At 44.5% G+C, this 27,391-nt stretch overlaps 1 protein-coding gene and 1 long non-coding RNA gene across 2 annotated transcripts in view; both read left to right on the plus strand.

The window, feature by feature from the left end:
- LOC135235360 (SPRY domain-containing SOCS box protein 1) overlaps positions 1 to 16,437 on the plus strand; it is a 31,234-nt gene extending 14,797 nt beyond the window's left edge. The window contains exons 2-3 of the mRNA XM_064300791.1: positions 8,895 to 9,779; positions 14,344 to 16,437. Coding sequence (XP_064156861.1) covers positions 9,086 to 9,779; positions 14,344 to 14,471 — 822 coding nt within the window. The 5' untranslated portion in view covers positions 8,895 to 9,085 and the 3' untranslated portion in view covers positions 14,472 to 16,437. The remainder of the gene's footprint in view (positions 1 to 8,894; positions 9,780 to 14,343) is intronic.
- Positions 16,438 to 19,114: 2,677 nt separating this feature from the next.
- The window catches only part of LOC135235361 (uncharacterized), a 50,635-nt gene continuing 42,358 nt past the window's right edge, over positions 19,115 to 27,391 (plus strand). Inside the window, exons 1-2 of the long non-coding RNA XR_010324363.1 lie at positions 19,115 to 19,378; positions 21,975 to 22,043. This is a non-coding gene — a long non-coding RNA (uncharacterized LOC135235361). The remainder of the gene's footprint in view (positions 19,379 to 21,974; positions 22,044 to 27,391) is intronic.

Consider the following 27,391-nt stretch of genomic DNA (forward strand, 5'->3'; position numbering starts at 1 on the left):
TCCGCTCTCGGCTCCGGAGTACGAGGACGGTGTCCTTTCTGACAGTTTTTTTTTTTTTTTTTTTTTCTCGATTTTAAACGGTGATTTGTGGCCATTTTTACCCGCTTAACACCACTCTGGGCTCGCAGCTGCTCCACAGATGTTCCAGGCTCACGAGGGAGGGGGGGGGAAAAACCTGTCCAGCTTAGACCAGGCTGTCGGGCAGCTGATTTGTTGTCCTGTCATTTTATTGGGTCTCTTCTGCATACCGGGGGGGGTGAGATGAAAAATAATCTGCCATCTTTTCATATCGAGCTCTCGGCCTGTGAGAGTGCTCTCTCTCGCTGTCACTCTGGAATGTGGACGTGCGTTGACGCCTAAGTGTAGACTAATTGTAATTGTACAAAGTTCAGATGTGGAATTAAAATGCTTGTATTAGTAATGCTTTTTAAAAAAAACACTCTTGCAGTGTTGATTTTGACTGTTGTGAGTGGCAATGCAGATTGTGTGATGTACAGTGAAGTTCTCTGTCTCATTCAAATTCGAAATGCTTTATTGGCATGAAATATGTTTGTAAATGTTGCTAAAGCATACGTGCAGAAATTTGGAAATTCTCTGTCTCCCTCTCTCTGTCTGTCTCTCTCCCCCTCTCTCTCTCCCTCTCTCTGTCTGTCTCTCTCTCTCTCTCTCTCTCTCTCTCTCTCTCTCTCTCTCTCTCTCTCTGTCTCTCTCTCTCTCTCTCTCTGTCTCTCCCTCCCACTCTCTCTCCCTCCCTCTCTCTCTCTCTGTTTCTCTCTCTGTCTCTCTGGCTCCTCAGCCCTTCTCCTGACCCAGCAGTAGTATTTGATGAGCACGCTGCGCTTTACTGGGAGTGGCTGACTGCAGTGCGGAGCAGGAGAGCGTGCGGTCGGTAAATCTGCAGAGCCCTCCGTGCAGGGCGCTCTTCTGCACGGGGACTAAATGCGGACTTGCCGCTCCGCACAAAAGGAACCAGTGTCCCCCCCCCCCCCCACCCCCCGGGTTCCACACGCCCGCAGAACCCGTCCTGCATTTAAATCGGCTCCTCGAACGGTGGCCCCGCCACTCACTCTCTCTCTCTCTCTCTCTCTCTCTCTCTCTCTCTCTCTCTCTCTGTCCACCAGCTGCAGCATCGCGGGCCGCAGCCACCTAAATGAAATCTTGTTAAAGATACAAAGTGCCCCCAAGACGAGCAGCTCGCTTTCTGATGGAAGGGAAAGATAGAGGGATGCCAGTATCGCATCTAAAAAAAAAATAAAATAAATAAAATGTATACAGTAACTCTAGCAATTGGATGCCAGTTGATGGCACATTTCGCTGATTTGCATTGATGGGTGAACAGTGTGGCATTGAGAGACGGGTGGGTGGTGGCACGGTGCTGGTTGTGCACAGACTCGGGCACGGGTACGGGCAGTGCCAGCGTGGGTTTCCTTCCCGCCTCCCAGGAGAGCCCTCTCCGTCCTGCCGTTATTAATCTGCTAGTGTTCAGCAGCCGCAGGCGGCCGCACACTCCCACAGGCTGACCTCACCGCCGCTGTCGATCTCTCCTCACGCGCGTAGAGTTCCTTTCGAAACGAGGCGTCTCGTGTATAAATGCCAAATGAAAAATTATGTTTTCACTAGTGAGCAGTGCTTTAGTGCTGTAGGAGAGGGGAAATGGTTAATCCAGCACAGGGAGTGTGCAAATTAACATGTGCTGTAGGAGAGGGGAAATGGTTAATTCAGCACAGGGAGTGTTTAAATTACGAGAGGGGAAATGGTTAATTCAGCACAGGGAGTGTTTAAATTACGAGAGGGGAAATGGTTAATCCAGCACAGACAGTGTGTAAATTATGAGAGAGGAAATGGTTAATCCAGCACAGGGAGTGTGCAAATTACGAGAGGGGAAATGGTTAATCCAGCACAGAGAGGTTTAAATTGAGAGGGAATGGTTAATCCAGCACAGGGAGTGTGCAAATTACCATGTGCTGTAGGAGAGGGGAAATGGTTAATCCAGCACAGGGAGTGTGCAAATTACAATGTGCTGTAGGAGAGGGGAAATGGTTAATACAGCACAGAGAGTGTTTAAATTACGAGAGAGGAAATGGTTAATCCAGCACAGGGAGTGTGCAAATTACGAGAGAGGAAATGGTTAATCCAGCACAGGGAGTGTGCAAATTACGAGAGAGGAAATGGTTAATCCAGCACAGGGAGTGTGCAAATTACGAGAGAGGAAATGGTTAATCCAGCACAGAGAGTGTTTAAATTGCGAGAGGGGAAGTGGTTAATCCAGCACAGGGAGTGTGCAAATTAACATGTGCTGTAGGAGAGGGGAAATGGTTAATCCAGCACAGGGAGTGTGTAAATTAACATGTGCTGTAGGAGAGGGGAAATGGTTAATCCAGCACAGGGAGTGTTTAAATTGCGAGAGGGGAAGTGGTTAATCCAGCACAGGGAGTGTGCAAATTAACATGTCTCGTTTTCCCTCGAGGCCGGACAGCCATTGAAAGAAAGAAAAAAGAGAAAAAAAAGGATATTGTTTACATTCACAAACTGGCCTCCCACTGCTTGCTGTTCCTTCCCCTGTGTTTGGCCATCAGTGGGGAGACATGACCCATTTAGACGGCTCTTTAGCCACATTAGAGAAAGGGGGCCAGAAACGGTTCCTCTGTTAACGGGCCGGGCTACAATTCAATTAGGGCGGCCCTGAAAAGAGGCCCATTATGCCCGGGCCGTACCGCGGTACCGCCGTACGAGTTCTCCGTTTGACCGGGCCGTACGTCCAAATCGGGGGGGGGACGCCGTACAGATCGCACCTTCATACATTTATGACAACGTTGGTCTCTCTTCTGCTTTTAGATATTGCAGCTTTTAAAAAAAAAAAAAAAAAAAAAAAAGAATTTTAACCGAGTGCTTAAGATTTTGGAAGCGAGGAAATTTAAGATTCTTGTCACGGATTTCGTACGGCTGAAGCAGTGTACCTTTGCTGCATATAGATTTATGGTGGGGGGGTGGGGGCTGGTGGGGGGGCAGGGGGGCGGGTGTTGCAGATAGGGGTGACCGAAACCAACGTTTTCCTTTTCTGCCAAGGGCTTTCCGCTCAGAACATACTTTTGGCAGTGAGAGAGGGAGTACAGTGTATAATTTTGTGAATTATGTATGTTGAGTTGCGTATGTTGCCAGGGCAGTGGTTGCAAAAATCGGCTGAACCCGAGTCTGATTCTGGGTGTCATTGTAGTTCTCCTGTTGCGTATGTGTAAGTGGTAATAATACGGTCATTCTGATAGGTTGGTCTCAGTGTGAAGTGTGTTAGTGATCCAAGGTACTGTAAAGCGCTGGTTCGTCCAACGCAACCTGTTGGGAGGCATTGGCCGAGGAGCCACGCGTCATGGTCTCGGTATCCCTGGCAACAGTGTCGCGTTGTTGTCTGCGAAAACAGCGCGTCGAGCGCGAAGCGTTCTGTCCCAGCGGCTGTCTTCCTGCCAATGCGTCTGCTGGCCGAGCTTTGCCAGTTGTGGTTTCCGTCGGAGAGACTCTGATGCATAGTTTTGTATTTTTAAAGCCAGACGTTTTAATATTGGCTTTCCTGTTATCTTCTGGCTAGACGAGCTCATAAAAGGAAATGGCTGAACATTCTATTTTTTTTTTTCTTCCTTTTTCTTTCTTATTTCCTACTGTTGCTTGGAGGTTGTTTGTGTTTAAATGGTATGGCGGTTGGTTATTACCTGAAATGGAATTGTGAAGCTGGAGGAACTTAGTCATTGCATGCATAACATTTATTAAAGAGGAGCAAGAGGATAATCCCCCACAACTAAAATGGTAATCTCCATGAAAAATACTGCATTTGAATATACGGTTCTTTATCTTGCAGTTCAGTGGAGAATTCTCTAGTGATGTTCCACCAGAATGTCCGGCTGTGATGTCAGTGATTAATAGATAAATGGACACCAATTCAGAATCCTTATTCTTACTTCCTCAATCTTCATGTGAGGCATAAATGTATATAATGCAGTCCTGGGCCTTCTAAGCCATTTAATTCTTCCAGTTCTCGGAATGCCCTGTCGGAAAGCTCCCTCTCGCATTCCTGCTTGAATACGTCTTAGCGCAGTGATAAACAGCTGTTCGTGCACATTCCACACCGTACGACGCAAAGCAACTTGATATGCAGAGGGTTAGACTTAATGTACAAGTTCAGCTCCGAGTTTAGAGGCTTTGTTTGTGCCTTCCCTGTGAGGTATCGAGGAGTTTTGAAAGAATGAGGGACAAGCGAGTGATGAGTTCTAGACTCGTGAGTGAGTGGAGCTGCTTTTAATTGCTTTTTTGCAAAGTAGACGGTAACTTTTCAGTTCTCTGTAAATGTCAACTTCCTGCAAAATTTCTACAGGTTTTCATTATTTGCTAAAGTTAAGTGATAATTTAACAAAAAAAAACAAAAGTTACATATAAAATGTATTATCATGATTCTTTGTGAAAAGCTACTGAAGCTAATTTACAGTAGTAACTGCTGACTCTTGACAAAGGTGTGCTGGAATTAATCGTAATTTAACATAACGTTAAGTTTTTGAAGTTTTTTACCCCCTCCTCCTCACTTCCCAATCATTTCAGTGGGCCTGTTCCACTGCTGCGGTATTCTCAGTCACATTTGAAGGGCTCCTGCTCACTCTTGGCAAAGGTGTGCTGGTATGAATCGTAGTTTAACATAACGTTAAGTTCTGAACATTTTTACCCAACTCCTCCTCACTTCCCAGTCATCTTGGTTGGCCTGTTCCACTGCTGTGGTATTCGCAGTCACGTTCGAAGGGCTCAGACTAGATTTGCATGATCTCCATAATGTGTAAATTCAGTCAGCCTCTTGTTTCCCAGGTTATACTCTTCTGCCCCGACCGCTTGTTGTACTGCAGGAAGCCTCAGAGTCGACCCAGGTAGATCGCAGGCACCTGAACGACCTGTCTTTGCTGTTGAGCAGCGAGAACACCCTCCTGAATTATGCATGTTCTCCATCAGATGCTAACGTGGCCCTGATGGCCTATATTTATGAGACTCCTGTTCAGTCAGCGCTCTGGGCTATAGCCTAGAGCTCACTGCTATGTGAGCAAGTGCCCTGGCACTACCTGACATTTTTTGTCAAAAAATCTGTTGTTAACCCAGGAACGCTCTTGGTTTTGTGTTTTTTTTTTTCCTGCACAACAGTTTAAACACCTGAAATTGCTTCTTTCTTTGCTTGTTAAAACTAGGTAATACAATTCCCCTATATTAGCCTATATCATAGTGTATTTGATATTGGACTTGAATGTTCTAAAGCTTGACATTGTCAGAACTATACAATCTGCAAACAGAACCCCGTAATCCTAAGGTCTGGGCTCAGGAAAGCTTTTACTTTTTTTTAAAGAAGGTAGATATTATTTAGGCTAAGAGTTGGCTACCTGTATTAACTACTAGCTGAAGGAATAGTGTAATTCATATGAGTACTTATTGATTGTGACATTTATATTCATGAACCTTTAATTTTTTTTTTACTGAGTGTAGGTTCTGTTAATGTTCCACTCCAAATGTTGCAATGTGGAGCATGTTCATTGATTAGATCAGTATTCCACCAATAACCAGAGCGTAATAAGTGGGTTTGTGCTGGTCAGCCATTTATCAAGCGCAGTGCTGCATCCCACAATCCACCTGTCTCACAATAACCGGGTGTGTGGTAATTGACAAACACTAAGCCACCTCAGTAATAACCTCAACCCAGTTGGGCAAACAGTGAGAGGGCAAAGACAAACATCCGTAATTCTTGTGACTGTGACACAAAAAAGCTACCCATCCTGAAGACATAAAGGACTCCATTACATATACAAGCGCAGGTTGCAGTACGAGCACAGGTTGTGAAGTGGCACAGCGCAGTGCGTACGAGCGCGTAGATCGGTCAGCGCAGTTGTAGTGCAAGCGCAGTGTGCGGTACGAGCGCAGGTTGTAGTGCAAGCGCAGGTTGCAGTACGAGCACAGGTTGTAGTGCAAGCGCAGGTTGCAGTACGAGCGCAGGTTGCTATTTGCGGAGTCTCACCGAGCAGCCAGTGTGCAGGGCCTGAGCCCACACTGTAGTCCTCGCTATGAAAATCCTGCCTCAGATCTGCCACAGGTGTTCCTAAAGAGGAATTGGTATAGTTATTGACTACCTGTTTCAACCTGTGCTCTTTCTCCAAAATAATTTGCTGGAGCCTAAACCCAAGTAACTTAATAGCAAGTGATCTAGCAAACTCGTTATGAGAAGTCGAATGCAGAGTTATCAGAAATGACAAAATCATCAGGATAGTTAGAATGACAGACGCCAATGCAGATTTGCTGTTTGTAGTCCTGCATCTGAAATATTGAGTACAATATCCACTATCAATCACAGAGTTTATTCAGCTGTGCACTCTGTGCACATTATCTGAGTTAACCACATAAGTATATCCTCTCCCAAGGTAATTTTGAATTCCCCGGGTGTTGGTTCCACTCCATTATGCAATTAACTGTAAAGGGTCAGTTGATTAGTACAGCAGGGAATCCGCCACAGAAATAAATTGCCGGCAGTTTTATGAGCTTTACGCTTTCGCTGTTCATGCGTGCTGAACTTTGCCCTGGTGAGAGTGTGTTCGGCGACTGTTGTTTAAAAACATATCTGAGGCATATGCTGATTGTGAAATATGTTTGTTTACATTTTACATGCCTTAGCCTGCAGTTTTTTTCCCCCTTGCTCAGTGCCTTCTTGGAATAAGCAGCGTGACTTGTAGAATTATTTGTTTAATTTAAATTTACGGGGGGCATAACACTGACTGACTATGTTTTTTTTGAAGAGGACAGGTCCCCAGCCTCAGGAGTTAAAATGTTGCAACTGATATGTTAACACCACCGCCACTGAGTCTCTAGATGAAGTTGGCTCTTAGTTGGTAGAGATACTGGAGTTCTTCTCAATGTATGACTGTGGTCCATTAATGAAAGTACATTAGTGATTAAGCAATAGTATTTGATAGTGGTATTTGGCAGCCACCCAGGAAAGTGGTGTTGACTTGATTATAGTCATTGCACTTTATGTAGGTGACCCCTCCAGCCCCAGGTTGCTGCATTGTGTGATTACCTGAAGTAAGTTGAGAATGAAATAATTGTGTGTGCAGGTAATCTCATGCAATGCTGTTCACACTTTGCAGAGGTGGAAAGTCCAGAGGTCTGAAAGTAGAAGTCCTGCCGTATGTTTCTTTCACCCATGAAATCAGCCAGCTGAGCTGATTTCATTGATTAGTTCTGTGACTGTCTACTGGCTGAAGAATTGTTGCTAATGAGCAAATCCTGGTGTTTAGAGCAAAATAGAAAAATAGAGCTTTTACTTTCTGAACCTGGATTTTTCAACCAAGTCATGTTTTCTGACTGTGTGTGCACTGGCAGGAAAAGTTTAGTATGATAGAAGACGAGGGACAAAGCATAAAAAACATTTACTTGAGGGAATTGTTGGAGGAAGTCATTTTTAATCAAATGCACTCCTATGCAAATCTCCAGACTTGTGAAGGTTTCAGTTTATGGCAGATTTTCTCAGAAGATACTGTGGGATGTTTCCGTAACGCTGCGGCTATAATGTATATTTGGCCTGTTTGGGACAGACTGTCTATAAGTAAATGTATATAAATAAAACTTAACTATGGTCCGACTTGACCAGCAAGCTGTCATTACCGGACTAGATGTAGACTGAGGTCATTTCCCAGGGACAGTGATGCCTACAGTAGATAAGTAGTAACTGCTTACTTCCTGTCATTTTGTTTTTGTAGGTATGTTGTATACATGCTGGGATTTTTGTTTCATTTTTTTGTGCGTGTGTGTTCCTTCATAAAATGCCACCACAAAAACGTGTAGATCCATCACATTATTTATTTGGCATGTGCTTTTATCCAAAGCAACGTACAATAAGTGCATACCGAAGGTCATTAGAACAACTACAGAACACAGGTCTGATAAGGTACAGTACTCATTTTGTAACAGTTAGCCTATTCATAGTTATGAACACATTAAGTCCAGTTCACACAGTAAGCATTACTCTGACCTAACCTATGCTAAGTCAAGATCCTTCCACTGCCATTGGCCCAGGCACTTACGCCACTGTAGAGCACGTCCCATGACTTGCGGAAACCGCGTTTGTGACCACCACAGAAATCCAGGATCTTCAGTTTAAACATCTTGAAGTCTTGTCTTTGCTTTGCCGGACATCATCACTTCAAAAATGTGTGAGAGAATTTGGAGGGCAGCGGCATATTCCTGAAATGTTAACACCGCCTCCCTGAAGTTTCTAGGTCAAGTTGCCTCTTGGTTGGTGGGGATACTTGAGTTCTTCTCAAAAGTATGACAGTGGTCCATATTAATGAAATTGCAGTAGTGATATGCTGCTGTCCTCCAAATGTGTGAGAATATGGAGGACGGCAGCATAATCATGGTGGGCAGTACACCCAAATGCTTTTGTGTTAAAATGCAATCATCCCTTTCTGTCCTCTGTGGCCAGTAAAATGTTTCTTGGGTGCTGCTTTTAACGGTGTTTCTTCTGCCTGTTGCTGACCGGCCTCCTTGTATATGCGCGTTTATTCCTCCTACCGTGCAGTTTGAACCAGTAAAGAGAGCCATCCCAGGTGTTCCATCAACAGATTTATGAAGCATTTAGCGTCTCCTCTTGCCAAGGTGGAAGTCACGTGACTTGCCTCTGAACGTAATGACAGTGGTCAAGAACGCAGGAGGAACAAGCGTGTGGGGAATTGCATGTTTTTAATCATGCAGAAAACCGGTTGCCGCTCTCTGTAGCCAGACTTTGGGGGAAAGGTCAGCGAAGCGTTTTTTTTCTTTTTTTTTCTCTCATTGTTAATCATTAACTGGAGCTTCCCTTTGCTTTTCTCTCTTCCCTCTGTTCTCCGCAGGTGGGCTTGACCAACACGTGTTGACCTAGTCGCCTAGCAACAGCGGCGCCGTGAGGACGGGGGCAGTCACCTGATTGGCCAGAGAGAGGCTGCTGTGGGGGAGGGTCCACAGCGTAGGATTTTTTTTCCCTTTTTTTTTTTTTTTTTTTATTGAGGCGGGGGGAAAGGTTGCGCTGAAATCCACCCGGAGCATGGGGCAGAAGGTTCCCGGAGGAATCAAGACTGTGGACATGCGGGACCCTGCGTTTCGGCCGCTGAAGCTGGAGCTGCAGGCCCTGGACTGCACCAAGCCGGCCCGGCTGGACATGCTGCTGGACATGCCCCCCGCCGCCCCCGAGGTCCAGGTGCAGCACTCGTGGAACAACGACGACCGCTCGCTCAACATCTTCGTCAAGGAGGACAACAAGCTGGTCTTCCACCGGCACCCCGTGGCGCAGAGCACGGACGCCATCCGCGGCCGCGTGGGCTACACCCGCGGGCTGCACGTGTGGGAGATCAGCTGGGCCATGCGCCAGCGGGGCACCCACGCCGTGGTGGGCGTGGCCACGGGCGACGCCCCGCTCCACTCCGTGGGCTACACGGCGCTGGTGGGCAACAACCACGAGTCCTGGGGCTGGGACCTGGGCAGGAACAAGCTCTACCACGACGGCAAGAACCAGCCCGGCAAGACCTACCCCGCCTTCCTGGAGCCCGACGAGACCTTCATCGTGCCCGACTCCTTCCTGGTGGTTTTGGACATGGACGAGGGCACCCTGAGTTTCATTGTGGACGGACAGTATTTGGGGGTCGCTTTCAGGGGACTTAAGGGCAAGAAACTGTACCCCGTAGTCAGCGCGGTGTGGGGTCACTGCGAGATCAGGATCCGCTACATTAACGGACTTGACCGTAAGTATCTTTTTTTTTTTAAAGTATCGTTACTGTCGTGCGTTGATTCATTCAAAGGCCCTAAAGCAAGGGTGCACAGCAATTTCAGGATTTTGTGCCAGCATTTCCCAACGTTTATTGAATTGGCCCAATCATATCTTGATCTGACATCTTGATCTGTGTGTATAAGCGCCAGCTCGAGTCACAGTCTGCCAGTTTTATCCTAGAGATTTCACTGTGCTCAAGCACAGGAGCGAAGCAGCACAGAGTTTGTAGAGCTGTGAGAAATGGTGATCGGCTGGAACAAAAACCAGCGCGCGGATCGGCCTTCCGGGATCCGGAGTTGTGCGCCCCTGCCCTGAAGCCTCTGCGTGTGGGTGCCCTGCCAGCGCCGCACACGCTGAGAGAACCCCCCCCACGGCGGTGTCATGTGCCGTGGGGGACCGCGTGCGGTCATGCGCCAGGCGTGTGACTGGATGTGCGGGCGCGGACCGGGGCTGCAGGCACACCGCGGCCCTGCGTGTGGTAAATAAATAATCACTCCGTTTATACAACGCCCTTCGTGCGACTTTTTTGCGCGTTGTGTAAAATAATTGAAAACGATACGACCTAAATAAAGCGGAACGTAAAAAAAAAAAAACCCCAGAAATGCAATGCAAAGGCAGCACACAATGAGAGGAACGTAAAAATGTGCGTAAAATTAATTACAAAATAAATTTCAAAAAAACCTTTTGTAAAATTCATGACAGAATGAATATGCTAATTAAAAGCGGTCTTTAAAAATGTTTTCTCTGCAGTGCAGTGCAGAATTCACAGACTCAAAAGCATGGTCCAGTACAGCACTGCTCCCCCTCATGCCGTTTCTATTAAAGGGAAAGCTTTCTGTCCACACCTCAGAGGTAGCGCCGCACATTTGGGCTGTAGATCTTCACTCGCGGTGCTGAATGGGCTGCAGTTAGCTGCAGGTTTTTAAATGAGTGACTTTGGCTGGCTGGCACACACACACACACACACACACAGACACACAGACACACACACACACAGACAGACACACACAGACACACACAGACACACACACACACACACACACAGACACACAGACACACACACACACACACACAGACAGACACACACAGACACACACACACACACACACACAGACACACAAACAGACACACACACACACACACACACACACTGTGCTGCTCTTTCGTCCTCCGAGCTGCCGGTACAGAGGTCCTGTGCGAGAGCAAGTGTAATGTACTAGTGCTGATAAGAGCCTCTGATGTCATTGTGTACCTTTGCACTTCACCTGGGAGGCCATTTGCATGCTGTTTTTAATTCCCGCTGCAGGGAGTATTTGGCTTTAGGAAAAGCAAGTCACTCCTCCGCAAAGTCTGAAATCTTAAAATACTTTTACTGGTTATGCAATATATTTTTGTATTACTGTAACTTCACCATAGATTTTTAAAAAAATGTAATAATTTATCAAAAATTTAAAGGATGGTAAGCAGTTTATACAAATATGACACTCGACTAATAATTCAGGTTTAGATCTGCAAAATAATTATTTGCAGGTTCGGATGGAAGTCTAAAGCAGCAAGCGTGCATTTCCGATGCCTCCGCTTCGATCGTCTCACCCCTCACCTTCACCATTCGGTCCCTCCACTATCAATCACATTTGCATTTCCTGTACCTGTTGGACGGCCAGAGCGTGTGCCCTGGGGACTTATGGGTACACGGGACACTCTGCTGCCGTGGCAACGCGGGCTTGCTATTCGCTTGCACAAGGACAAGCGTTCCGTCTTGATAAATCACCCGCCACCTCTCGGAATTCATTGACAGCGCACTTTAGAATAGCAAGATGGAAGACCAGAGTCTTAATTTACTAGCCGTTGTCTTAAACTCTTCGCATGACTGATGTGTTCTGTATAAATAAGTGACATTTTGAAACTTAAAAAAAAAAACAACATATTTCTTGTGTGTAGCCTGTTTTTTTCATACTGGCAAATGAGAGGGGGAAAGGTGTAATTCTGTGCTGTGTATGTATAGGATACCACTTGGTTTCATGTGCTTCCTCTCTAGGTTAAAACCTGTGCTGGAAACACAGAGTCCCTCCATTTATACTACTGTGTACAGTGGCACTGCCTAGTGTAGATATTCAGCAGTGGTGTGTATAAAAGTTGCTTTACTTATTGCATTGCAAAGGGAAAACCGGATTGCTTATATCAGACTCTTCAGAGACCTGTTGGTCTGTTTCTGTACGGGGAGAATGGACGTTCAGTCATATGACAAACTTTTGGATAACTGATGTTCTGCTAGTCATTCTCATCCGGATCAGGGAAATGCAGACTCTTTTTCTCAGTGAGGAACAGGTGTGGGATGATGGCGGTTCTGTGGGAATGGACGGTTGAATGATGCAGGGTGGAGTTGTCTTTCTAAGGAAAGCCACTGGACAGTGGGTTGGTAATTCTGACGGTTGTGAAACACACACCCAGGATGTAAGGAAATTCTGGGGAATTTCACACCGTTCTCGTGTATAAGGTTGTGCTGGTGTAGAAGGTTTGCATGACCATGCTTTGCCTCATCCATTACCTCATCCATTATCTCATCCATTAGCCTACCTCTTCTTAGAACTGGGTACACAGGAGACAGCAGGCTGCATTCAGTTTATCCCCGTTTTCACATTTTACTGTTGACAGTTTGCTTCACAAGATGTCCGTCTTCGAATAAGCAAAAAAGCAGACATTTATAATGGAAAATTTATACTTTGTAAACGAAGGGGTGAAAGCTGTTTTTTTCTGAACCTGACTTTAGAAGATGTTATGGAAGTGCTCTTCCCCCTCCCTGTCAACTTGCATATTCGTCCCTGGGTTTCATCCTGGGTCTTACCGCTCAGATTCATATTGCGTTTATTGAAGTGACATTCCCCCCCCCCCCCCCCCCAAAAAAAACAACCTGCTTAGGAAGATTCCATCCAGGCACTAAAGGTTTGCATCAGGACATGAATGAATGGAGCGTTCTCTTTTTCCAGCCGACAGTCAGTCGTTGTCTTGGGAACTCATTGTTTTTTTTGTATTTGTTATTTGCTACGGCCAATTTCTCGATTAATAAAACTTGCAGAAAGCAGTGAGTGGTTGCAGAAATAATATTTGTTTATGCATACAGAGCTTTTCCACAAAGGTGCAATTAAAAAGGCAGTGAGTGAAGTGAAAGATAGTGAAGTGATATGAATTTTTTATTTTATTTTAAATGATTTTGTTTTTAAGTAAAATGAAAAGGAATCTTTAAATTGTTTTTAAAAGATTATAAACATCCAAGTGTTTCTGCATTTTGGCTATTGAGTATGGGCTTAGATGGTTTAGAAAACTACAGTGAAGGTTTTGGTCTCCTTTTTTTATCGTTGTTGATGAAACATTAAAACATTTCTTTTTCTCAGCTGATCTGAGCTGTTTCTCTGGCATATTGGCTACTACAATTTTACTACAGGGTTTTAGTTGAGGGCAAATCCAAGTACTACTTTACTAAGAGTGATCATTGCAATCAGTTGTAAGTACTAATGGAAGCCTATAGAGTCCATGGGGTACTGGTTGGACAAACCCATGTACTGGTATACATCTTTTCAGATTGTTGAAAACCTAGCTGCTGAAACTTGACAACTTAACCTCAATAAAACGTGATGATTTATAACTGCACACAGAGCATAACAGTAGTCTAGGGGAGTCAAATGCATGGATGACTTTCTCTGTCACTGAAAGACAAAACTTGGCTGTGTTTTTGAGTTGAAATGAACCTTATAACTGTGCCTCGCTGATTCCTGTGTTCAAACATCTGCTCACATTCTGCCATTCTTGATGATTTTAAACGCATTTCGGCAATTCAGAATTTGGCTTATTACCGTGTACTTTGTTTGAACTTCATTGTCTGCAGATTGCTAGATTTCAGTGACCCAGGTGTCCATATTTTTCAGCACTTACTGCTTGCTTCACTGCAGACTATAGCCTAATTCAGTCAGATAAAAATGTTAAATGCTGTACTACGGAATCCTTTGCTGATATGCAACAGGACACAAAGTGAAAGATTTGGTTGATGTGACTGCCCCTCAGATGTGGATAGTGGGACGGCAAGTACGGTATGCCATCCCGCTGAATAATGGCTTGAGGGGGGCGGCGTGCCCCATACCTGTACAGCACCGAGAGTTTGCCCCTTTTCAGGGTTTTATTTCAGAAATAACCACACTGACCACAGACTCTCAGCCCTTAAAAACATTCATTTCTGCACCTTCTGATGTGGGATATGTACTCTTGACATGCATGGCCATTTCTGACAGCGTGGCTTTAAGAGAGTGAGTCGTGGTTGGCATTTGAAATTAAGCCCCCAATTAACAACTCGTTAGCAACTGAGGAGAGGTTGCAATTGTGGTTATTATGAAAGAGAGACCAGCATTACGACGAGTCCCAAGCTTGAGAACTCTCTCCTTTTGTCAGTTGACTCGCGACTTGGCAAGTGCTTGCTCAGCTGATGTTGTGCTCCTTGTTGATCTCTGATCTTAAGCGCTGTCTGTTGTCTCCCCCCCCCCCCACAGCTGAACCCCTCCCCCTGATGGACCTGTGCCGGCGCTCGGTCAGAATGGCGCTGGGGAGGGAGCGACTGAGCGAGATTCACGGACTTCCCCTGCCCGCCTCCCTCAAGAACTACCTGCTGTACCAATGACGATGGGAGGAGCGTGCGCGCGTAGACCGCGGCGGGACGGGACCCCCCCCCCCAAACCGGGGCTGCCCTCATCACCCAGCTATCCCGGCCTTCCTCACAACACCGTCATCAGATCTGGTTTATATCGATCTCTACGACCCCCCTTTGTGATGACTGCCATTGACGACTTTGGTGCTGTCATTCTATGACGGATGATGATTCCAGACCTGATGATTCGATATTTTAATGTTCACGTTGGTACATGACCATTGAAATATTCCGTTTTATGAATGCTGTTGTGTGTCCTGGGTGCAGAAATACCTACACTGTCATGCCGTTATGATTCAGTATGAACTCCATAAACTAGTAAATCCCAGGCTGTGCGTCTTTATGAATTGGAACGAAAGAAGAACAAGGCATCGGTAAATAGGCTGTTGAAAAAAAAAAAAACGACCCTCTGTTCCTTGCAGTCACTCTGGCAGAGAACAGAGAGACTTCCTGTATTTAATTCTTTTTTTTTTTTTTTTTTTTAAAGCGCTGCGCCAAGGTTTTTGCATGGGAGCCATGTGCAGCCAGGAGACCCACACACACACGCACCCCAAACCCACACCCACATACATACACACACACACACACACACACCAAACCCACACCCACATACTCACACACACACCCCAAACCCACACCCACATACATACACACACACACCCCAAACCCACACCCACATACATACACACACACACCCCAAACCCACACCCACATACATACACACACACACCCCCCCCCCAAACCCACACCCACATACATACACACACACACACACCCCAAACCCACACCCACATACATACACACACACACCCCCCCCCCAAACCCACACCCACATACATACACACACACACACACCCCAAACCCACATACATACATACACACACACACACCAAACCCACACCCACATACTCACACACACACCCCAAACCCACACCCACATACATACACACACACACACCAAACCCACACCCACATACATACACACACACACCCCCCAAACCCACACCCACATACATACATACACACACACCAAACCCACATACACACACACACACACACACACTCTAACCTATGCACACATGCACACGCAGATTGCTGTGGCTTCAATGCTGTTGAGGAGCTGGTCCCCCTCTTCACTTCAAAAAGCGTCAACGCTCGTGTTTTTACTTTCAAAGCGTGGGGTGCTCTATGCGCACACCGCACCAACACATCAGGTTTCTTACTGCAATATCTCAAGTGCCTGTTTCACAGAGTACTGGTTAAAACTGAGTTTTTATGGGGAGAAAAGTTTCATGTTTTAAAGTGTATTCTTTAAATGATCACGTCACTGTGATGGGCTCTGTACCGTTTTACCCATCAGGAAGTCTTACAGCTTATTTTCTTTAAACTCCTTTTTATTTTAAATTTGAAAAAAAATGTCTGTACATTGATCTGATCAGATTGTCCAAAAATGTGTGTGTGTGTGTGGGGGGGGGGGGGGGGGGCGGGTTTGTGTTTGTACATGATCTATGAAGATTATTTTAACGGAGGCTGAGAGGGAGTTGGAAACTGGGTTCATGGCGCTAAAATTTTAAACTGTATATGTGGTGATGCTGCTGTGTGGTGCCTTGTTCATGAATCATCCATTGTAATTTCTCGTTGGGAGACGATGCTGGGTAATGGTGACAATGCAAGGAAAATGATGTGCAGCCCTTTTTGACTTAACACAGAGAGGCTGAGACTTGCCGAGATGTGGTGTTTTTTTTTTTTCTTCGTAGACTTTCTCTTAACAAATTTGTTTTTAGATTTGTGCGATTGTAGTCATCTGGCGTTCATTTCTGTTATGCATGGATGCGGAGTGCTGCTCTTTCTTCCTTTCAGGCCTGCACAGTATCATTTTCTTTGTATCCAGTGCTGTAGATAATGTCGGTAACTACCTAATAAAGTTTATTATAAATTATTGTTTTGTATGGTTTTTTAAATTTATTAAATGAAAATGAAAAATGTATTTATTACAGTCTTTCAAATGCAAGTAACGGACTTTGATTCGGATCAGGGATCTCAGTCTCCAGTCCTGGGGGGCCGCAGTGTCTGCTGGTTTAACTCCAGTCCTGGAGGGCCGTAGTGTCTGCAGGTTTAACTCCGGTCCTGGAGGGCCGCAGTGTCTGCAGGTTTAACTCCAGTCCTGGAGGGCCGCAGTGTCTGCAGGTTTAACTCCAGTCCTGGAGGGCTGCAGTGTCTGCAGGTTTAACTCCAGTCCTGGAGGGCCGTAGTGTCTGCTGGTTTAACTCCAGTCCTGGAGGGCCGCAGTGTCTGCAGGTTTAACTCCAGTCCTGGAGGGCCGCAGTGTCTGCGGTTTAACTCCAGTCCTGGAGGGCCGCAGTGTCTGCATGTTTAACTCCAGTCCTGGAGGGCCGCAGTGTCTGCTGGTTTAACTCCAGTCCTGGAGGGCCGCAGCGTCTGCAGGTTTAACTCCAGTCCTGGAGGGCCGTAGTGTCTGCAGGTTTAACTCCATCCTGGAGGGCCGTAGTGTCTGCAGGTTTACTCCAGTCCTGGAGGGCCACAGTGTCTGCAGGTTTACTCGTCCTGGAGGCGCAGCTCTGCGGTTTAACTCCAGTCCTGGAGGGCCGCAGTGCCTGCAGGTTTAACTCCAGTCCTGGAGGGCCACAGTGTCTGCAGGTTTAACTCCAGTCCTGGAGGGCCATAGTGTCTGCAGGTTTAACTCCAGTCCTGGAGGGCCGTAGTGTCTGCAGGTTTAACTCCAGTCCTGGAGGGCTGCAGTGTCTGTAGATTTAACTCCAGTCCTGGAGGGCCGCAGTGTCTGCTGGTTTAACTCCAGTCCTGGAGGGCCGTAGTGTCTGCAGGTTTAACTCCAGTCCTGGAGGGCCGCAGTGTCTGCAGGTTTAACTCCAGTCCTGGAGGGCCGCAGTGTCTGCAGGTTTAACTCCAGTCCTGGAGGGCTGCAGTGTCTGCAGGTTTAACTCCAGTCCTGGAGGTCTGCAGGTTTAACACCAGTCCTGGAGGGCCGCAGCGTCTGCAGGTTTAACTCCAGTCCTGGAGGGCCGCAGTGTCTGCAGATTTAACTCCAGTCCTGGAGGGCCGCAGTGTCTGCTGGTTTAACTCCAGTCCTGGAGGGCCGCAGTGTCTGCGGATTTAACTCCAGTCCTGGAGGGCCGCAGTGTCTGCTGGTTTAACTCCAGTCCTGGTGGGCCACAGTGTCTGCAGGTTTAACTCCAGTCCTGGAGGGCTGCAGTGTCTGCAGGTTTAACTCCAGTCCTGGAGGGCTGCCGTGTCTACAGGTTTTTTCCTTTTTGTCAGCAGCCTGTGTCGAGCTTGGGTGAGGTGTGGAGACTCTTGGCTAATCAGTGACTTGTATTAAGCGCTTAAGTGTGTGAAGGCACTTAAGAAAAAATGGCACACTGGATTTAAATTTGAGATCATTGATTTAGATGCTGTAGGACCTTCTGAATTGGCGCAACACCCAAGTCAGCAAAAACCATTCACCGGAACACCGACTAGAACTGTATTCGGTTCTAGGTTAAATGAACCACCATGAAAGGCAATGGGCAGCGTCTTCAGTGAAACAGTCGGCCATCCTGTCCAGCTGAGTCCTGCGTGACTCAATACTAATTAGAAATGTCATGACCTGACGCAGGAAGTTGTGCATTTTCCTGTGCCCTGCGGTTGAGTCTTACACTGCCTGTGATTTATGAAACTGAAGTTTTTTGTTTTTTTCTTGTGGTAAATTTACATTTCTGGTGATCTACATTATGAATGTGATTTAATATAATAGTAATACATGTATTATTTTTTTATCTTATGGTACAATTACATATGCCCCAATTCCAGTTCTAGCTCTTCAAAATGCTGTTTAATAATGTTTTCAAAAAACACTTCTGATTCTGAAAGGCTTAACAGTTGTGTGCGTCATCCTGTAAACATAGTGTTGTGTGATGACGGATTCCGTAATGGCCCTTGGGTTGTTTTCATAGCTGTTAACCTAAAATAGCCTTCAGGAAACAACCTTTTTCCAGGTAATCATTTAAAATGGCTGCCTGTGGGAGTGTGCAGAAGATAGTGTCTTTACCAGAAAGGATAGTTGGGTTGCTTTCATCTTGGAAGATGGAAGCAACCCGAGAAAAATGTGAAGTTGCTTTTGGCCTGAAATTTTTCGGTTCCCTGAGCAAAAAAATCTAAAGTGAGGATTTCAACCTAAATGGACACTGAATCTGCTTCCGCCCAATAGTTCTTATTACATGCCACCCAGCGAGCTTTTCCTTGTCACCATCACCTCTGGCTTGGTTTGTAGGAGTTTAGGCCAGGGTATACTGTGATGCATATATATTGTCACAAACATTTTTTGTAAAACGTGTCACGTAAATCGTTTGATTGATTGATGCGTTGGGAAGTATGGGTTTGACATTAAAAAAACATGCAGTGCATACTGAATGTGGAGGAATGAATAATTTGGTGGTGCAAATATTCAGTTTCATCTCTGGTTGGTGCAGTAAAAAAATAAATAAAATAAGCCTGTCAACATTGCTGCTTGGAAATCGAGGAAAAGGTTTCTGGGAAACGGGGAGTGCGCAGGGACAGCCTCACTTTATGGACCAAACATCCTGTCATCCAAGGTAACATTCTTTCATGCTGTGCTTTATAAGTGACACACCACTCCTCTCACAAAACTTTTATGTATGTCAATGACAAAGGTACTTCATAAACACATAAAGGTAGGCTGTGATACGCAGAATGTTTAGAATGTGTTTGCGTCGCCTCTCTGTGACCCTAAATTCACCTTTCAGCCGTGATTTAAAACGAGGTTAAAGGGCCATATCTTGAGATTCACCGAGTCCCATTGCCTTCCTGTTATAGCGGTGTTCGGAGTTTACCGTCGATGTAAGGTAAACTGTCATCACATGTCCTGCCTAATTTTTAGCTTTAGCCATCTATCTATATTCTACAAGTGACGGGTAACCAGTTATTGAACTAACTAGCAGCAATATGCAAGCTGTTGTGTGGTTATATAATAGCAGCACATATGAATGGCTAGAGTTACTGTATTAACTAGCTATATATTTAGATTTATATTTTCATTTAATGTTGCGGCCAATCTTTTGATCTGTTCAGGTCATTGCAAACATACGTTTGTTCTTCCATAATTTTCTCCTTAAATGTACTTTAACACAGACGGCTTTGGTTGTTTTTGAACTCTTCATTTTCCACAGATGGCTTGGCGTGAGGGACCAGGTGTTCCCAGTTTCTATAATTAGAACCCCACTGATTCACCTGTCAGTCTGTAATCTAATTAAGAAAAGTAGCCTCTTTGGAAAGCACTTTTTCCATTAGCATGTTATCCTGTGGTCACTGTTGGTTTCGTCAGTAATTTTCCGTTACCATTAAAATAAACACCAAAATAACAATGCATGTTCAGGAAAGTTTAACAACCTAAGAATAGCCTACATTCAAAGAAGAGAATGAGTTATCCATTGCATTTGTGCACATGCATTTACGTACGGTCTCAGGTTCTTATCGGAAAGTCTGTCTCACGTCTGAAATATTTGATGGTGAGTGCAGCATTGTCCCTCAAACAAGTCGCAGTTAATTCAATTCAAGTGAGATTCAATTGCGTGACATGGTCAATTTAATTTTAGTATCGCCGCGAAGATTTTTGTGGAAATCGGACAACGGTTGCCCCAATGGAACGGAACAGTTCCTGGCTCTGCCTCGTTGCCATGGTGCTGTATTTGCATACACAGTGATGAGGTCATTCACTGCCGTGAGGTTGGAACAGAACAGTGTTTGGGTGTCTGAAACTTTGTACTTTCTCCTCCCTCACCAAGGTTCCCTGGTGTGGGGAAAGTCACAGGAGTTATTAAGCTTCTTCTCATTCACCCAGTCATAAGTCACATGACGCAATGCCATTCTGTCACATAGCTTCACACTGCTTCATCTGAGTTTACGCAGGGAACACATGTATTCGCTGATATCCATTGTCTCAAAGTGTACCTGATGTCTTACTGTAATAAACCGTAGTGAGTGATCAAGGATGGCCAATACACTTTTTTTGTCACTGTAACCTGAAATATAATCTTGAATCTTATTAAATTTTTTATTGTATTGTTTCCGATTCATATACTAATTATGTTTGCCTGGTTTGAATAAAGAAATTAGGATCTGTGCTGGAGCTCATATGTTTTATACATATTAAAAATGTCAGGCCAAAATCTGGATTCATCCAGCCTGGAAAATGTGACCAAAATGAATTAGGGTAATGAATAATTCAATGCTTTTAGCATAATTTAACATAAGTTGATATAAAATGAGTTTAAATGACCTAAATAATTTATGAAACTTTCCCATGCATTTCTCTTTGCACATCAGTGATCAGTCCAAAATTGGCTCAGGCATTTAAAACTACGAAAGTTGGGTAGCGTGTAGTTCTATGAATTAAAACATTTTCATGTACTTTTTTTAAAAATTATGCTTTAATTTATATAATTCCCAGTGTTTTCATTTTGTTTTTGAGATACAGCTGCATAAAATCCCCTTTTAATTAAATTGGCTCAGATGTTTAAATAAACTCTGATGTCATATGGTCCATTTAACCCCTCTTTGACTCACATAAACTCTCATTTAAATGAATACTGAACTTTTTACTCTGCATATCCATTTGGCTTAAATCCGGGGTGCTCTCGAATTGCATGACTTGTAGACCTTCCATTTATAGCAGTTCAGATTCCAGTACCTTGATAAGGCCACAGCTGCTGTGCCTTGGCAATGGATGCTGTTGAGCTGAGGCAGGTCTCACAGATATAACTGGGAATTCCAAATTCAGGGGGAAAAAATGTATAAAAATAGGAGTTCGTTGCTGACATCTGGACGTGAGAATCCGTGTGTACCAATTACTCAGAATTGTTCCGCTGTCTGAAGAACACATTTTTCCCCTTCCTTTATATTGCAAGCAATTACATCCAATCTTTGAAATGTAATGTGTTGGCCTCGGTTGTAATAACCATGTTTATTGTTTTGAGCAACAGCAGAAATGGACCGTTTCTTTTTTCTTCTTCTTGGTTACTTCTTGGTGCAGTCATGTGCACATGCACAAGCAGTAGTAATATCAGAGAAAACAGTAGCAGAAATCTGTCAGAATGAGTCATTACTCCAAGTCCACTAAATCCCACATTCTGGAATAGCACTTGTTCAGTGCACTCATCAAATAGATGTATAGATTTGTCAATAAAACACCCAGAGGGTTGGGGTGTGTGTGTGTGTGTATATACAACTTTCTCATCAATCTGTACTCTCTTTTCAGATGGGAGTGAGCCATCATGGACATAAACTAGCTTGTCTTTGCAGTCTTCAGAACCATACAAAAGCAAAGGATGATAGAGACATATGGTGAAACAATAATGAGGAGAAGCTAGTAATCTGGATTAGTTTATCCCATAACCAAAGTATTTTTGCTTGGCAGTCACCCTGTTGTTTCTTTCAATCCAGGACCCTAGCCAATGAAAATCGGTGTCATCCCCTACTTTCCTGGAGGACCAACTCTGCAAACAGAATGAGGTACGTTTAACTCCAAGGAAAACTACAACAGTTTCTCAGTAGTTCATTCCTGGAAGACACAAGAAATCACATAATGTATTTGCTGCAACAACCATAAAAAAGACTTAATCATCTTAAACAATCTTGTTTTTTTTTTTGTGAACTGGAAGAATTTAGAGGTTATTTTCACTGCAGTGCCCTGTGACACAAAAACATCATATGATGGAAGGGACTTGAGAACAAGCAATTACTGCTGTTATCATCCACACAAATAACCACAGAAATGCTAACGAGCTGTGGCAAGCAGCATGCTTCTGTCCTTATCCCTTATCCAGGATTTATTATTTCATCACTATATTTCAGCTGGGAAGTCTTTCTACTTCATGCAAGCAAAATGTGTTTAAAATCATGAATTACTTTACATGTAACATTAGCTACATCAATAATGCACATTATTGCACAGGCAGGCAAAAATTGTATAAGAATATAGATTTAGTCAATAATGCTATTCAACAGGAAAAACCATCATTCTTAAAAAAAACCAAATCTGAGCAGGCTGAAAGCCTGAAACCTTGCAGAAGAGGTGAACAGAAACAGAAAAAAATGTTCCAATGAAATCTGTTCTTCAGTTCACTAATAACATATTTCTGTATCTCCCTTTAATTTGAAATGCTGTATTCCTTATTGATTTGTACATCGTACTTGTAAATTTATTTATAAAATGTGACAAATGACCTTACTTTGGAAAGAATGTGCTTTATGTTTAGTAAATGTACCATTTCTCGATGTGTCCACGTGCTGTATGTAAATGCTAAGGCACACAGGGTTCAGTCCTGGGTAACACAGTCAGCAGGTACAGTACTGTGCTGGTTGAAGTCCAGTGACTTTAAGTCCACTGTGAATACAAATGGCTCTGGTGCATACGGGATTGTGGTAACTCTGCTCTCCTCAAAACTTATGTGTCTGCCAGTGGATCCTTGACAGTTTGGGGTGATTTTAGTTTTCCCTCCTCTCTTCATGTCCAGCACAAATGGCCAAGTCATTACTTCAAAGCTGGTGTGGTTATGGGCTGCAAGTGAAACAGTTTTTTTTTTCTTTTTTTTTTTGGCTGCCATGGCAGCACACGGCGTGACACGGTGCTCGGGGTACAGGGTCTGCTGTCGTTACGTAACCTGCCTCCAGAGGTGGCTCAAAGTTTCCCTCCGAGCCGGCTGCTGGATGTGTGTGTGTGTGTGTGTGTGTGTGTGGGCCTAGTCTTTGGGAGAATCATGGCTGTTGATGCACACATGTAGGGACGCCGAAAGGGGGTAGGGGTAGGGGTTGGTGGGGGAGGGGGGGTGGGCGGTGAGTGGGGCAGTTAGGACTATTCCAAGGGCCCTGGCTTACAGGGGCCCTCAAAAAATATGGGACACAGGATTTTCTGGGATGGTGGGGCCCAATGTGAGACCTAAGATGCTTCAAAAAGCAATAGCTTGAATTATTATTTCTGTCTTATTTTCTCAGACGGTCATATCGCTGTCGCGTCACGGCTGTTTACATTTGTATCGGTAGCCAAACCCGTGTGTACACATGTGGGTTGTTTCAAGTATAAACTGTGTAAACACAGATATTGGATAATATGGGTCACTTGTAAAAGTAGATGTAAAAAGGCGGTAAAAAAAAAAAAGAATATTGGCAAAAAATCGGAACTGGGCATCAAGACCTGCGGTGTAAATGTAGCCTGAAACACTTGTTAAGGCAGACTTCATTTTGCAGTGTAATCTTGACCCTGTGAATGAGTCTGGAGAGAGTCAACCTTTGCTATTCTCTCATTTTCGTTTCATGACAGTTCCTGCAGAGTTAAGTTGTGGTTTCCTCTGTTATTTTTGTCATCGTTGGCCGAGCAGCTGAGAACCACTCCATTAAACTTCCTCTAAGATATACGGGCTTATATTGAATATTTTCCCCTGTTGGAGATGTTGGAAAATAATAATAAAAAAAGAACATGCAGCTGCTTACACTGTCCATAAAATAGCACCTTGCATGCTCTCATCACCAATGGATAGTTTTCTGGTTTAAATAAGGTTTAAACTACTCCATACTGCTGACGCTCCACTTTTTCCTTTGTGAGTGTGTCCCTTGTACAACTCCTATTAAGCTGCTGGGGTGTTATGATCTTACTTTGTTTGGAATGTGAGTTGGAATCCGGTACAGGGTAGCACCAGACAGACAGACTAGCCTCCCAGACCACCCCCCCGGCCCACCTCAGAATCGCACGCAGCTTCTCTGCGATGGTCGCATAGAAAAGCAATAGGGATTCACCGATTTCAGCAGCGAATCCCTCGGGGGTCATGAGCAATCAACCTGAAGTAACACAACACCTGCGCTTTTCTGTCCTGCTTGGTGCGCCACACAGCTATCCTGGCCTTGTTTTCATTTGGTAAAAAAAAAAAAATTTGGATTATAACAGCAATGCCGTTAGGTCCTGAATACATAACGCGTGAGTGCATAGCTGCATTCTTAACGTTCACTGAGGTAGACGTGCGCAAGGGCGAAGCTGCCAGCGTTCTGGTTGTTTTCGGAGAATGCACGCGATTAGATTGTGGTTTCACGGAGAGATTCGGTCTGGTGATTGTGGTGACTCATAAAGGCCCGCTATACGCTGCTGTGCAGCTGCTGCGTTTACCCAGATCGGACAGATAGCTTTTGTAAGCAGTGGGAAGTGTGTGTTTTTTAAAGGATGGAGGACATCGTTACATGACTTGTACCCATGCCTCAGAACCTCCATTTTGCCTTCCAAGAGCAAATGGAGTTACACGTCAACCGCATGAAGTGTCCCCAGCGTCTCTTGTAAAACTGCCAACAGAATTTTGTCTGAAAACGTATGATGTAATGGCGCAAAGTCAACAGCTGTCACCTGTTTCTGTTCAAAAGCTTGAAGCTAACGCTTCTCCCCATCACTTATAACACCGTTTCCCCCTGTCGGCCTCTCCTGTCTACCCTACACTTTAAATGATAATGAGATTATAAAACTAATTATCACTTAAATTAAGTGGAATGTCATACTAATGGATTCGAGACTTCATTGCCTTCTGGGAAATAGATAATATGGAACAGCACCGTGTTGCATTTTGCTTGAAGCACACAAAACCCCATTTCTCTTACACATACACAGCGTGTGACACGCCTGGACTTCCCGTGATCTCGTTGCTAGGCTATTGCACAGATCCATGCAGTGCAAAGCTGCCCAATCCAAACAATGCACAGCTCGTTCAACAGCCAGAGATCCTGTTGAGCTGCTAATCGGTAGAATTGGGTTCTGCCAAATTAGGCTTGAAATGAAAACCTCCAGGAGCTGCAGGTAGATCTCCAGAAACAGGGTTGGGCAGCCCTGATGTAATGGATACCTGAGGAAGTGTGGCAGATGGATAGTGATAGTGATAGTGCCCTTAGTCTAGCATAATGTGACATTGCCTCGTGTAACAATGCCTGTTGCCTCTACCATGGCTGGATGAATCAGCAGAGGAAATTGGACTTAAGCCAGGGGAAATTTAGGGAAAATCCACAGAATGTCTCTTACGTGTTAGTGCACCTCAACAAAAACATCGTTCCACTAGTCCTTTAAGGCCTGTTGATCTTCCCCCCCAGTGGACAGGCTACAAACCTAGAAAATCACAAACCTACAGGTGAGAACATTTCATTGATCTTTATCTTTTCTTTATTTTAAATTAAGGCCAGCTGGCCTGTGTTTTAGGTAGTGGTGGCAATCTCTGCCTCTACAGATTTGACAGGGGCCTCAAGACTAAAATAATATCTATAGTTACATGTTGTCAAGGATCTGGTGGGATGGAGAAATCACTTTAATGAAGAGGTATCAGTAGGTTCAGGTATTTTGGTCCAAGGGACCTCATTAAATTGCCCTGAATTTGCAACTCTTGGAAGACTTGCTCAACACTACATCAGGTATCGTTAATTTTGAATAAACCCTTAGTTCTGAATTAAATCCAGAATTATATGCCTAATATGAGCCTTATTTTCCTCTCTGTTATGCCACTCTTTGCTGAATCATGTTTTTTTTCCATCTTCTTTACGCTTAGTTGCATAAAGTGGTGTGAAGATGCGTCTCTTCAGACTGTATCTGGACTAACTATCACTACTCTGCAGGGTACTCCCAATCTCGGATGGCTCTTATCACTTATCACTTGAATCTTTTTAATATATCCCTGTAGCTCCTCATGTTACACTTGTATCTCCATACAGCACTTGTATGACACTTGTATCATTATCTTGATATTGCAGCTCATGCATATGCTAGTTGCATATGCATATTGAGAAGAACTGCTGCGTAATTATCTTCCTGATTTATTTTTAACATTTGGACTTTCAGAGAATTTTTGAAAAATGTTTTGCAGAAATTTCCAGAAAGTCAGCTTTCATATTCAAAGTTTTCATGAACTTTGAATATGGAAGCTGAGACTGAGTCGGAGGACTCAACATTCTGAAGACATATTTCTCACATTATAGGACCTTGGAAGAAAGACAAGAAACTATCTCCCCTAGATCTCGTAGTGCTTTTACATGCATATTGTCCCTCAAGAGAACAAAGAAGACCGTTTTGTGTCTCGATGTGAAATGTTTTACTGCGATCGAATCTCCGTGTGAACCGGTGTGTGGAGTGTACAGCCAATTAGCTCATTTGGCTGTAGGTAATTGATGGAAACAAAAACCCGCTTGCACACCGGCCCTTCAGGACAGGAATTGCCCCCTCCCCCCCCCCGCCACCCTTTTTAAAGACTTGGAGGCCAACATTAAACTAAAACTTCTGCCCCTTTAGAGCTACTTAACATTTTTTGGGAAGGTCTGAGCACCATAAAAAGGCTGTGCTCGCATGCTCCTGTTCTCAGTGCTGAGGGTAATGATGGTGAGCCCATACGCTGCTCTCGAGCGCTTAATCACCGGCATAAACGTCTGGTTTAGACTAGACCGATTCCAGTCAGAACCACCAAGGTCACCGGATCAAACCAGATGCATTAAAAAAAATAAATAAATAAATAAATCGTTACCATCTGTTAGATTTAAGTGGTGAAACAGGAGGCCGGTGAGGGAAATCAGTCACAGGCAAACAAAAAAAAAAAAAAAGAGGGGGGGGGGGGGGGGGGGGGGCAGGGGGAAATGTCTTCACGGTGGCTGGCAGTACCCTTTTCTAGTTTTCCCTCATTGCAGGTTAATGACGATATGCACCGATTAGAAAAGTCTGGAGAGGAGAAAAAAAAAAAAAAAACCATAGGAAAACAAATACATTCAAAGAGAACACATTTTTGACTGTTGTGTTTGAGCGCGGCGTTGGGGCAAAATTTGCCCCAGCTGCAGACACAATGGTCTCTAGCTGA

Source organism: Anguilla rostrata, chromosome 11, assembly GCF_018555375.3.
Source record: "Anguilla rostrata isolate EN2019 chromosome 11, ASM1855537v3, whole genome shotgun sequence".
Lineage (NCBI taxonomy): Eukaryota > Metazoa > Chordata > Actinopteri > Anguilliformes > Anguillidae > Anguilla > Anguilla rostrata.